Source organism: Frieseomelitta varia, unplaced genomic scaffold (genome assembly GCF_011392965.1).
Source record: "Frieseomelitta varia isolate USP_RPSP 00005682 unplaced genomic scaffold, Fvar_1.2 scaffold_62, whole genome shotgun sequence".
NCBI lineage: Eukaryota > Metazoa > Arthropoda > Insecta > Hymenoptera > Apidae > Frieseomelitta > Frieseomelitta varia.
This window is the reverse complement of record NW_025110390.1, coordinates 449,737-462,354: the sequence shown is the minus strand read 5'-3', so window position 1 is coordinate 462,354 and position 12,618 is coordinate 449,737. Positions and strand designations below refer to the sequence as shown.

The window sequence follows — 12,618 nt, the reverse complement described above, 5'->3', positions numbered from 1 at the left end:
TGTTATTTTTCTACCGCTCTTGCGAACACCGCCTACGTTCGCTGAAAAATCGTTTCAATTCGTGTTCTCGTACTCGTGTCAAATATACGCGCGCTATTAGGGAGACTGCAGAGATATAGAGAAATAGAGAAAGGGTGGAAAATAGAGAGGAAAGAAAAAGGACCAGCTGGATTATACGCGTTCGTTCCTTTCGAATTGTGATCTCATTTCTTCGCCGAGATACGAAGATGATTTCTTTCTTATCGTTTGGGAGAACGGGCGACCTTTTTTATCGACCACGGGACGATGTTTCCTTTATTTGTTATTAATACGACTTTTTCTCACATTTTAATCGGATATTCCATATACGGTGACATTTCATTTTCTAAATCGTATATCTTGGATACATGTCGCGACAATTTGCGAACAAACAAAAAATATCTCGTAGTGAAATCTCGACCGTTCCTCGAAACTTGGACCACTACATCGTCTCCGGAAGCGATGGAAAGTCACCGTTCTTCCTCTTCATGACACACCGATCAACCGACCGACCAAATATTTTATTGCTTCCGAAAATGGAAGCACATCGCAATAAGACACGCGCTCGACATGAAAATTTTCGTGTTGTGAAACAGGTCTCTGCCGTACCGAATGTCGGTTGAAGTGATTGTTACGCGTGGTTGCGTGCACACCACAGATACACTGCCGTACCGAATGTCGGTTGAAGTGATTGTTACGCGTGGTTGCGTGCACACCACAGATACACTGCCGTGTGCAAATTTGAAATTGATATATATCGATCGACACATATACATATATATCAATTATCGTCCATTATAGTTACGATATTATTACGAATTATTATTTGTACAAATTTTATGTTGCGATATAAAATAAACAATAAAACGACAAACTTAACGTTTATTAAATGTCCATCAGCTTTAATCAAATTATTACCTCAAGGCGAATAAGTGATCTAAAGGCTTGCATAGTGTATAGAGTCATCCCAATTGCCATCGAATACATGCACGAACATATCGATAATCCTTCGAGAACACGTCACGTCTCACGTCTCTCATCCTGACTGCACGAGCTTGCGCGTTTTGCACCGGTATGCAAAACAGTATCGCTGTTTATGCCGGATTAAGGCTGTCGCCTTAACAACACTGCACCAGACCAACGTTGTCTCCGCGTTGATGCTGTTTGCCATATATCACTGGTATGTGGACTAAGGACAAGGATCATTGACTAGGATAAACCGGACATCCAATGCTTTTTCATGCCTCACACTTTGGAAATCACCTGAGTCTCTTATTATTTTCGCATCACATCTTTCTGTATCGACTTAGGTAAGTATTATTACACTAGTGTTATCGACGATAAAAATTAAAATAAAAAAATATAGACAGTATTGTATCATTTGCGCATTGAAAATTATTTATTTTTTTCAATTGAATGCGGTGACACTTTATTGCAGACATACATATATATGTATATATATATAGTAAATGAATCTGAATTTGGTAATAGTGTGTGATCTTTCATAGATATGTGTATATCATTTTCTAATGGATTTTTACTATCTTTTCTTTACGATTTCTCGTGCTACTTTGAATAGAAAACTTTTCGCATAATACTGAATTTCTCGAGATCTTTTAAATTTTATAGAGTATACGACATTTAAATGAAACGTAAAAATATCTGCTATATTTTTTTTTAATGAAGAAAATATTATTTTTGTAACATTTCAAGATTTTTCAAATGAAACTTATATTTTTGACTCATGGAATTTATAATCCATGGAGCACAAAAATTAAAGTTTAATCATTTCAATAACCATTTTGATTTGATCATTTAATCTAAGGAAACTTTTTTTCGGAACGAAACGATTATTAAAATGATTAAATTTCATGTTAAAACAATAGGGATATCTATTACAGTTAAGCGAGAGTTAATATAAAATATGTATAAAGTTATGAATAATTTTATCAAGATTTAATAATATATTTTGGCATACTTTACTGAAATTTTATGCGAATCCAAAATATATTATTCATTCCCATTTTTATCCGCTTGCTTTTTTCCGATTGTCTTCGTTATCGCGAACAAAATAAAAACAAAATTAAAGGAATATAAGTTTAGGATTTCCTGACGAAATCATAATAATCCTAAAAGTTTGACATAATTGCCACATTTTTGTCACTGTTCTGTCCGTCAAGATAAGACGATGAAATGATTAAACTAAAGAAATAGGCAGATTGCACAATTGTTTATTATCTCGGGCATTCGTTCGAATTCAATTAGGATTATTCGATCCGATCCGATTCCATTACCAAAGTATCGAATACTCGCACTTGGGTAATTTGAACAAATTTATTTAAAATAATAAATAATAAAGAATAATTAGAAAAAATATAAGTTTTATCATACAATAAGGAACAAAATTGGAATTTTAACATAAATAATATTTTATTGAATAGTTGCACGTAGAACACAAAATTTTGGAATTTAGGCTTTCTAAAACAAACTTTATGATTGTGTTACTATCAGTGTTCTAGCAAATACAAATCGTTTTCACTGAATCAGCTTTGCATCGTTAATGAAGATATTAGTTTTTTATAAATTTAATATTTGATTTTTCAAACTTTTTAAATTTGTTTTAACATGCTCAATGTTAATGCATAACAGAACACACACTGATACAGAATTGTCAATACTTTAAACTACTATAACTTCGTAAAAAAATCGTAATAATTTATTTGACCTTATTTGAAGTATTATATAAAACTTTTACTTTACTTACTTCTCTGAAATCGTTCTTTTAAAGATATTTTTACATTGTATAACAGGTAAGAAAATAAAAATGTTTTTAATTAAAGGCACTTTTAAAAATTATAAAAATTCAAACGCCTTTAAAACATTGAGAATTTTATTCATGACTGGATCCACCATGGTCTTGAAAATTCAAATTTTTTCTTTTTTCAATGACATCTTAAAATTGCTGTACGATTTTTGTCGCCATTTTGAACTTTGTATATAAGGGTTAGACAATGAATTTCTCGAATTTTTATCGTTGTATACGTAAAATTCAATGTATTTTAGCGAAAATTTTCTATTATATAACTTGAAAACTAGGCGAAGCTAAAATTTTACATTTGAGTTTCTTGTTGCTCCTCTGGTAACCCTTCATGTCGATCCATTACTAGGGCCTTTCGAAATTACTTTCCAATTGAATCTCCGTACAAAATAAGAATATTGTTCCAAATGGTCAAGATGTTTAAAGATCATTATTTAAAAGCACTAAGAATGTGAACAGACTTCAAATAAATAAATAAAATCTTTGGAGATTAAGAAGGTTCGAAAAATAATTTTACAATATCTAGCGTATAAAAAAACAACAAAAATGGAAAAATAAAAATTAGATAAGGACAACATGGTAATGTTCCCGGTTGGAGACTTGTATTTTTGCCGAACCAAACCGATACATATTTATATATATGAATGTATTACATTCTTATTGAGTTATATACGGTTTGTTTAGTCTAAATTCTAGACGCTGCTATTTACTTGTCCTTACCTTACATGTAGTAGGTTTTATAAAATTGAAGGATTTATTTCCCAGGCAGATGAATTTTCAAAGCTAATATTTTGTTTTTAGAGTCTTCTCACATCCTTTAAATTTCAACTCGATTGAGAGCCATTGATTCGGAATCATAGTCCAAAACAATTTTAGAAAGTAATTGAAAATTTAGTTTGTCAAGAATTACTTTTAAAAATAATGAAGTATAAATAATTATATATTTAAAATGTGTATTAATATCTTCGTAGAATTTAAAATTTAAAATTATAATAAATATACGTGAAAATACCTATCGATGAATTTGTAAAACACGAATTTTTTTCTGACACATACATAATATAAAATGGAACAGTTTCAGATATTAGTTTCTTATTTGCAATTGACAACACTGTAACAGAATTCATTTCAGTTTGTTTTTGTGTTATTTTACTTGGGGTTTTCCAACTCACCGTTATTAGAGCATAATGTGTGTTAAAAATCCAATAAATGTTTTCCTAGTCGATATTTCGGACTCTCAGACACGAAATCCTTTATTTAATGTTCTATTTATCTAATTATTGACTTTATCTGTTTAACTTAAGAATATCTTACGAAAAAGTACCTTATTTGTGGTATATATATATATACATAAAGTAAAGAATATCAATATAAAATGTCAAAGTATCTGGAGAATTGATTCTAATAGTATTGCTACTTGACAAAGATGAAAATATGCATGCAGTGACCAGCCTGCACATAGATTGTTTTATAATTGCATTCGAATACAAGTACAATAAAGTAATAAAAATGTAATAATACATGAATAAACATAAATAAACTAGACTAAAAAACAAGATCAATCATATATAACATAATATAACATTAAATATATATATAATTGATCTCAATATTTTAGTTTTAACTTTATTCATTTATTCAAATATTACTATATTTTTATATCTGCTAATTATAATAACAATATATAATATATAGAAATAATTATTTATTTATTTTTTATTTATTTAAATTCTGACGAGCAAATGCCGTATCATACAGAGAAAGAAATGAAATACATACGTATATCTTGAGAAGTCTACAAAAATACATAATAGCATACCGGTGAAAACATAGATTGTAGATTAAATAAAATAATTATAATAACACTGTATAATGTATATAATATATAATAATTCTATTAATTTTTCGCGTTACAAACGTTACAAATGTTACAAACAACTGACCTCATCTGTGAAACTAATTGCTTCGCTATTAGCAACACGCAATTAGCATGCGACCATCATCTAATCAAGAAAACATTTTTACTGAGAATATCGCTGCTGCCGAGGGGATACAGATGCTGGATGCTGCGCTGTTGCGGCCAGGTGGATACATCTACATTTGAAATACATATAAAACACGTTGATATAGTGGTGCAGTATCATTAAAGTGCGGTAGTATTCAAGTGAGTGATGGCCCTTAGTCTGTTGTTACGTGATCTCCAAGTACAAAGACAGTAAGTTCAAAAACAACTGATTGCTCCATATCTTTCTGTATTTCCATTGAACGTGTGTTTGTTCTTTCTGAATCTAACTTTTATGTCCAAGTGATGCACGAGAAAAAGCTCTCGATCAGAAGTGCATCGCAATTATTGAAAATTAGTTAAAAAAAAAAACTAGTCAAAAATTACTCGACAAAGTTGTTAAAACATGTCAGATTTTTTTTACCTGTTTCTTCTTACCTGGCGAGAAGAACTGCTCGATCAATCCAAAATACTTTATTGTTTTTGTAATGTTTAGAATCGAACCGGTGCGAGTATGATCAAACATTGGGTCCGAAGGATTCCAATAAAAATAAGATGGAATTATAAATCTATCTTGAGATTAAAGCTAATACAAATTATAGAAAAAATATAGAAAAGAAAAAAAAATGACACGAGCAAGTTTTGAATTTGAAAATCTATATTAAGTTTCTTGTTACCTGGCGACAAGAATTGTTCGATCGGTCCAGAATACCGTACTGTATTGAATGTTCAAGGTCGAGCTGGTGCGAGTGTTTCGACGAAGAGAGTTAACGTGTCATGTGGGACGTTTAAATTTCTTCTTACCTGTTCGATCAGTCCAGAATACTGTATTGAATGTTCATGGTCGAGTCGGTGCGAGTGTTTCGTTCAAGAAAGTTGACATATCGTCGGTTGTTTGAACACTCTTCGATATTCATGACTCTGATATTTCTCCGAAGCGGCTTATCTATCCGTGTCAGCGGTGTAGCACAGTGACAGCAACAACAATAAGAGAGAACAGTCGATGGTTACTTGCAAAGTTAGAACGTTGACTTCTCAAGCCGGAAATATCATTGATCACACGCATGAAATTACGAATCGAATAATTGAATCTCTCTCGAAGGGAAAACCGCGAATCTCTTACCTCTCTTCCGGATTTGTTGTCAATCACTATAAAAAAAAACGACGACAATATTTTCCGTGGAACAGGAACACATCTCGACATCCCCAAGAAACACTGATCGAGAGGATCTCTCTGGCAGTTACAACCAACTCGCGACTAACGCGAGTAACAGCGTACACAAACACGCGTGTTCGCGCTCGAGGACACCGGTGACTGTTGCGGAGGAGGCAGATCGCTGTTGGTATCGACCGAGGTCGGAATGGAGACAGGGGCGTATGAGGGCGCAGCCGCGGCCTCGCCACGGCAAATCAGGCCAAAGCTGCGCGACATCGCCCGCTTCTGTGTTAACACATTCAGAGCGTTTTATGCCGGGAACGTCGGGGCTGCATTCACCAACGTTGCAGCCGCAGCCGCTGCACCAGCCGCCGGGCCAGCCACCGCCTCCGTCTGCCCTGACGGTCTCGCGGCACAGGAAGCGTCGCCGCGCGACCCTGTCATGGGTAATCTGCAAAGCGAAGCCAAGAAGAAGGGAAAGAAGAGCAAAGGAACTGTAGATGGGACTGCGAGCACGCCAGGATCCATAGGGGATGGTCTCGACGACGCGACCGACACTGGCGATGACGAAGAAACGGCCGAAACAGGAGAAACACCTGCTAAGAATGTGGAAGAGTGTCAGAAAGCTGGACCGGAAAAGCGATTGCCTCACAAGAGGCAAGCACCGAAACCACCTGGTTCTACCGAGAGAAAGGTCAGTTTTAGAGGAAACTTTGAACGGAGAACAGAGATTCTATCATGTTTTGTTGCTTCGGGATGGTACGTCAATTTTTGTTCCCAATGACTCCACCCTTACAGGATAAGGCGTTGAATAATTGATTCTTAGAGTTTGGAGTAACTAAAATTTCTCTGGGTCGATCGATCGATTGAAAGTTTAATGGTAATCTATCGGATGACGCGTGAAATCGGTTGAAAGACGTATATTGGTAACGTTGCTATGTTTTTGACAATTGAAACTGACTAGAATACTAGCCACGATGATTCACACACTTCAATAACATGCTATATGTCACTTTGCAAATATCCTGCCGATAAAACGAAGAATATAAACAGACAAGATCAATTGGTTTGGGACTTGAAATTAATTCTTTAGTTACCCGATTACTGATAATATTTCAATCATGCTATCGATAAATATTCTCCTAACCTTAATATTTAAATGGCTTGGAGTTTCAATCGATTTTTTACAAAAAGACGTATGATTCTAAAGTAAAAAATGTGTCTGTTGGAAAAAATTCGTATTATATATTTCTATCAAATAGATCGGGCCAATTGTATCAGAGTCATCGGAGAAGAAGTCACGCAATCAGGAAAAACACGAGAAAGAAAAGGAAGATGGATCTCGAAAATCGATAGAACTGACCGAGTCGAAGGGAACAAAGGTGAAGGAAGAATCATCGGGAACGTTATTGATACCGGCAACGAATCAAATACAAAAACAAGAACCTACGCTTCTGGTCACGGATTCGTGGTTGTTGGCCAACAAGTGCACAGTCGTGGCTGAGATTTCGATGCCGCCTAGTCAGAAATCGTCGAGCGATAGCGTGTTTACTGATCCTGATGAATTGATCAGTGCAACGAATGCCACGAAAGAGGAAACAGCCCCGGCGCCATCGGCGTTCATCTCGAGGAATCACGAGGTCCAACCATCTCCCATGTCCCCGCTTTTAGGTGAGCGTGCTCCGTATCTTTCCTCGAACGTGACCTCGATATGAAAATTAAAGAAACCAAGGTACAAGATGTTTCAAACTGCGCGGTCCAATGATTAAAAAATATTCACTTCGACACATGTCTAGTAGATGTTCCTTTATACAAGCTTGCTGCGAATAACAAAGTATCATATTAATTACATAACGGTAATTGAGTCGTTTGTAAAAATAATATCGCGTAAGTACTTTAAAATGCTCTCCTGTTTAGTTTCCCAACCAGGAAACGAAGGCAATCGTAAAGCTTGTTTGCCGAGACACTCGCGAAGCGCCAATAACGAGACAGAACTAAGAATAGTAGTAATAGGTGTTCCGCTTCGATAAGAAGCGAGATAAAATTTATCGGAGAGGCGTAATTTCGCCATGTGTCGCGCTCGTGTTTCGCGGTGGGGCCGGATTTCAACGGCGAGCGATGATTACGTTCTCATTTTGCGAGTGAAATTCGTCAAGACGTCGTAAAAAATTCATAGCGACCTATTCAACATGGCGTTGGTTGGTCGAACTATCAAGGTGGTGTTTCTTTTGAATAATTGGGAACTTCAAGATCGTTTTGACCATGGAATGAACCATGTTTTAGTTAAAAACGAACTGTTTGACTATACGATTGGCAGTTATCTCGAAGCTGTCAAAGGTTAACAAGACAGTCAGAGTTTACTTATCGTGCGACGTTTACCAAATTACGAGCGTAGACGACGACGACGACGAATACGAATTTCGTCGTTGAGTTGTCGCGGAAATCCGTTTGTTATGTCGTGATCTTGCGATCGGAAAACTCCAAAGTCACGTGCAAATAAGAGCAGCCGCCAATGCCGGACGAAGGCCGGAACGGCATCGAAGCCAAAAACGAAGTTATCATAAAGTCGCGCTCGATCAGTGAGAATTGCACAGGTTCGATGATTGTCTCGTTTCTTCGAGTTTTGCTTGATTTTGAAACGAATGATCGGGTGAGATTGCATGAAAGAGACCGTGAACGTCTAATAGGAAGGAGCAGGAAAATACTTAAGAGTGTTTTGATCTTTTAGAACGAAGAATCATTGGTACGTTAACCTCAGCTCTGCCAGAACAGTTGAAATCGATATTGACGGAAGCCGAAGTTGAACAATTTGTGGCTAGAATATATTCCAGACTCGTATCAGATGGTATTATTGGATCGATTACGCTTGACAGTGTCACGCAGAACAAGGAGCTTACAGTAAGACGTCTGTTCGTTCTACTGGGTATCAAAGATCGAGCATTTAAAGCTGAAATAAACGAATGGGCTCTTTTGTTTCAGGAAGATCAATCTCAATGCAGAGACACGCCATCGATATCGGTTAGTCCAGTCGAAGAAGAAGTTTCTTCGAGAGACCAACGAGATTCGGAAAAGGAAACACTGAGACGGGAACTCGAACGACTTCGCGAACTTGCCAAAAATGCGGATAAACCTACTCAAGGTAAATCCACGCAGACATCTCCCACGACGGCTCTCCCAGAAACATGTTCCGAGGATTTGTCGAAAGTTAAATCTTCCGAAACATTCGGTTCGCCTTCGGAGAGGGCTATCGTTCGAGATTCAACGAACTCTCAAGAGCAATCTTCGAGTAGCACTTCGACATCGGACACAAGTGTTTCGAAGGACACGAAAGCTGCCGAAAACGCGGCAGGAGTTACTCGATTACCATCGACTCTAACTACGCCTGTTTCACCACCGCTACAGCAAGTTTCTTCCACTCCTGCATATACGAGTGCATCACCTCCACCACCACCTCCACCTCCGCCGCCACACTCGCCTTTCTTAAATCATCGTTCTCAAAGCAATGTAGCCTCTATCTCTCAACCATCTTACTCCATTCCACCCCCACCTCCATTACCCGCCTGCAGCACTCCAACACAATCGTTCTCGTCTCAACGCAGTATAACTTCGTTACCGACAATCCCACCGCCCCCGCCACCTCCGCCCTTACCTCCGCCGATCTTACAATCAGCGACAGATGAGATGCACGTAGCACCACCCGCTCCTCCGCCACCTCCGCCACCTCCGTCCCCTGCACCCTCAATCGGAAGGCAAACAAGTTCTGCACCACCTGCGCCTCCGCCTCCGCCTCCTCCACCCCCTCCCCCTCCGCCGCCGACGCAAACAGCCCTCTTCAATTTAATACCGCCACCGCCTCCTCCACCTCCATTTCCACCTTCATCTCTATCCTCGGCATCCTCCATCACTGGACTACACGCAGGTCCTCCGATTCCTCCTCCTCCTCCTCCTCCACCTCCGCCGCCCCCTCCTGCTTCAACGTCCTCGATCGGTTCAGTGTCCGGAGGAGCGCCGCCGCCACCTCCTCCACCACCTCCGACACCTATGATAGGCGTACCGCCACCTCCGCCTCCGCCACCAGCTGGAATGGGAGATATTCCCGGTGGACCACCGCTTCCACCACCGCCACCACCATCTATGGCGATTCCTCCTCCGCCTCCGCCAGGAGCTCAAGGAACGCTGCAACAACCTACTCCGTTACCCACACCTCCGGTTGGAGGTTGGAATCCAGCCAGCAGAGCGTGTGAGTAACAGAACAGCAGGACTTGTTTATTAAACACGGTGTCGATTTTGCGGTGATCGGAACGATGTTCTTACTCTAGGCATGAGGAAAGAGCCGCTCTGTCCCGAGGTTCCTATGAAACCACTCTACTGGACCAGGATTTTGATGCCTGCAATACCAACAGAGCATGGTTCCGTCGACGCTTCAGATTCGGCCGCGCAGGTTGATTTAATGTGAAAAAAAAAAAAAAAAAAAAAAAAGATCGTTAAGGATGATTATTAATCGTGTGATCTTAACAGATTCCACTATGGGCGGAGTTAGAGGAAGAGAAAAATCTGGACATGAAAGAGTTCGCAGACCTGTTTTCTCGTCAGGTGACCGCCAGAAAGCCGGTCAAAAAAGCGGACGAGGCTTCGAAACCGTCTAAGATACAGCCAGCAAAGATCCTCGACTCGAAACGATCCAAGTCCGTTGGTATTCTGGAGAAAAGCTTGCACGTGGACTTTAGCGAGGTTGAGAACGCGGTTTACAATTTGGACACCAGTGTTGTTAGCCTGGAGGCGTTACAGCAGATTTATAACATAGTAAGCATTCTTGAAAATGACGAAAGCGGGTCGTTAAAAAATTTTAGATTTCATACAACAAAGTGAACGTTCTTCGACTTAATTTTGTTGCAGTTGCCGACGCAGAAAGAACTGGAGGAGATAAAGGCTTTCGAGGAGAGCAATCCGGACGTTCCTCTGGATCGACCAGAGATCTTCGTGAAGAAACTTGCCGGTATAGATCATTTTTCCGAGAGGATAGCGTGTCTGATGTTTCAAACCGAATTTCAAGATACGATCTCGTCCGTTTCATCGAAGTTGACGAACTTACGAAGCACCTGCGATTTCCTCCGGAACTCCAGATCTCTGAAGAAAGTGATGGCGTTAATTCTCACGCTCGGCAACTACATGAACGGTGGAAACAGGACGCGAGGCCAAGCTGACGGGTTTGGCCTTGAGATTCTAGAGAAATTGAAGGACGTAAAGTCGAATGTACCTGGTGTCACCTTGCTGCATTACGTTGTCAGAGCAAGATTAGCACAAGAGAAGGATCACAACTTTGAGGAACCACTGCCGTTGCCGATTCCGGAACCAGCAGACATAGAAGCGGCATCCACGATTAATTTCGAGAATATTTCGGCCGAGTTAGAAAGATTAAAAACGAAACTTCGTGGTAAGAATTTTAATAAATGTTCATCTCTCCTTTCTTTCGAAATTCTATATGGAAGTTGTTGTTTTCTCTACCTTTGGTATTCTATTTATATTGCAGTTTGTATCGACAAGTGTGAAATCATCGCCAATACGGATTCCAAACAGTCAGGACTGTTCAAAGAAAAGATGGATTCGGTTTTCCGCGAGGCGGCTGCAGAATTGGCAAACGAGCAAGAGGCTTTATTGGATGCGAAGAACAAATTCAAGGCTGTGATGCAATTTTATCAATACACGCCCAAAGGCTCGAAGAACCTAGACGCAGTCGATCCGAACTCGTTCTTCATTTTTTGGCTTGGTTTCTGTCAGGACTTCAAAGTACATCATCCATCATACTTTATCCTCTCGAATTTCCTCATACTTATATAACGGATTTCGTAGGATATCTGGAAAAAGGAGCAACAACGAATGCGAAAGGAACGAATCGAAGAAATGAGAAAGAAATACGAAAGTAAAACGAAAGTGGAAAAACGGAAAATAAGCGCCACAGGATTGAAAGCACGCCTTCAGAAGCTCTCACGAAAGTAGATTTAAAAGTCGATACCGTGGACATATCGATACGTACACACGTCAACGAATGTGCATTAATCGAACGAGAACAACAAGTATTCGAGCGAGGATAGTCTGGTTGTCACAAATAAAAAATAGTTTATCGGATCGATCGTTCGTTCCGTTCGGTCCGTCCTAACTCTTTACGGCACTAATTTCGTTAAACTAAACGAAATAACGATTGCTGTCGCATAGATATATTCGTCGATATGAATTTGTTATAAAACTGTACGTAGGCTTCTCGTTAAGTTTGCGTCTAATTTGTAAATACGATTGTTCCGCGAATGAAGAATTCGAGTAATTCTAATAAACATATAACTTTTTACATGAATCTTCGTTCTCCTTTGTTTCCGAAAATCCGATTCTCCGGTGGAAGGGTGTAATGGAAGTTTTTTCGTGATAATTTTTTCAATTTTTCAACTTTTTTTTTTTTTTTTTTTTTTTTTTGGTGTCAAATACGTGTGCGTTTGCGTATATTTTTCTTTTCCACTGCAATTAGTAGCGACGATACAGAACCTTCAAGTAAAGCGAAAACAGAGATTAACATTTAAGAATAGTTAATAGATTAATCGCATCATTGTACGAATCGTGCTATCACGCGCGTTA

The 12,618-nt window shown here is 38.8% G+C and overlaps 1 protein-coding gene and 2 long non-coding RNA genes across 3 annotated transcripts; 1 reads left to right on the top strand and 2 right to left on the bottom strand.

Annotated features, from left to right (window-relative positions):
* Positions 1–5,272: 5,272 nt before the first annotated feature.
* Positions 5,273–6,053, bottom strand: LOC122534625. The gene is made up of 2 exons (XR_006307944.1): positions 5,962–6,053; positions 5,273–5,784 (listed from the first exon to the last, which is right to left on the bottom strand). It is a non-coding gene; the product is annotated as an uncharacterized LOC122534625 (long non-coding RNA).
* A 146-nt stretch (positions 6,054–6,199) lies between these two features.
* Positions 6,200–12,343, top strand: LOC122534611 (formin-like protein 5). Its single transcript, XM_043665427.1, has 9 exons — positions 6,200–6,688; positions 7,257–7,665; positions 8,723–8,892; positions 8,974–10,234; positions 10,314–10,435; positions 10,513–10,797; positions 10,891–11,428; positions 11,525–11,781; positions 11,845–12,343. The coding sequence occupies exons 1-9, from the start codon at positions 6,200–6,202 to the stop codon at positions 11,989–11,991; spliced, it is 3,678 nt and encodes a 1,225-aa protein (XP_043521362.1). The 3' UTR covers positions 11,992–12,343.
* Positions 7,612–8,723, bottom strand: LOC122534626. The gene is made up of 3 exons (XR_006307945.1): positions 7,890–8,723; positions 7,775–7,814; positions 7,612–7,699 (listed from the first exon to the last, which is right to left on the bottom strand). It is a non-coding gene; the product is annotated as an uncharacterized LOC122534626 (long non-coding RNA).
* Positions 12,344–12,618: the final 275 nt, after the last annotated feature.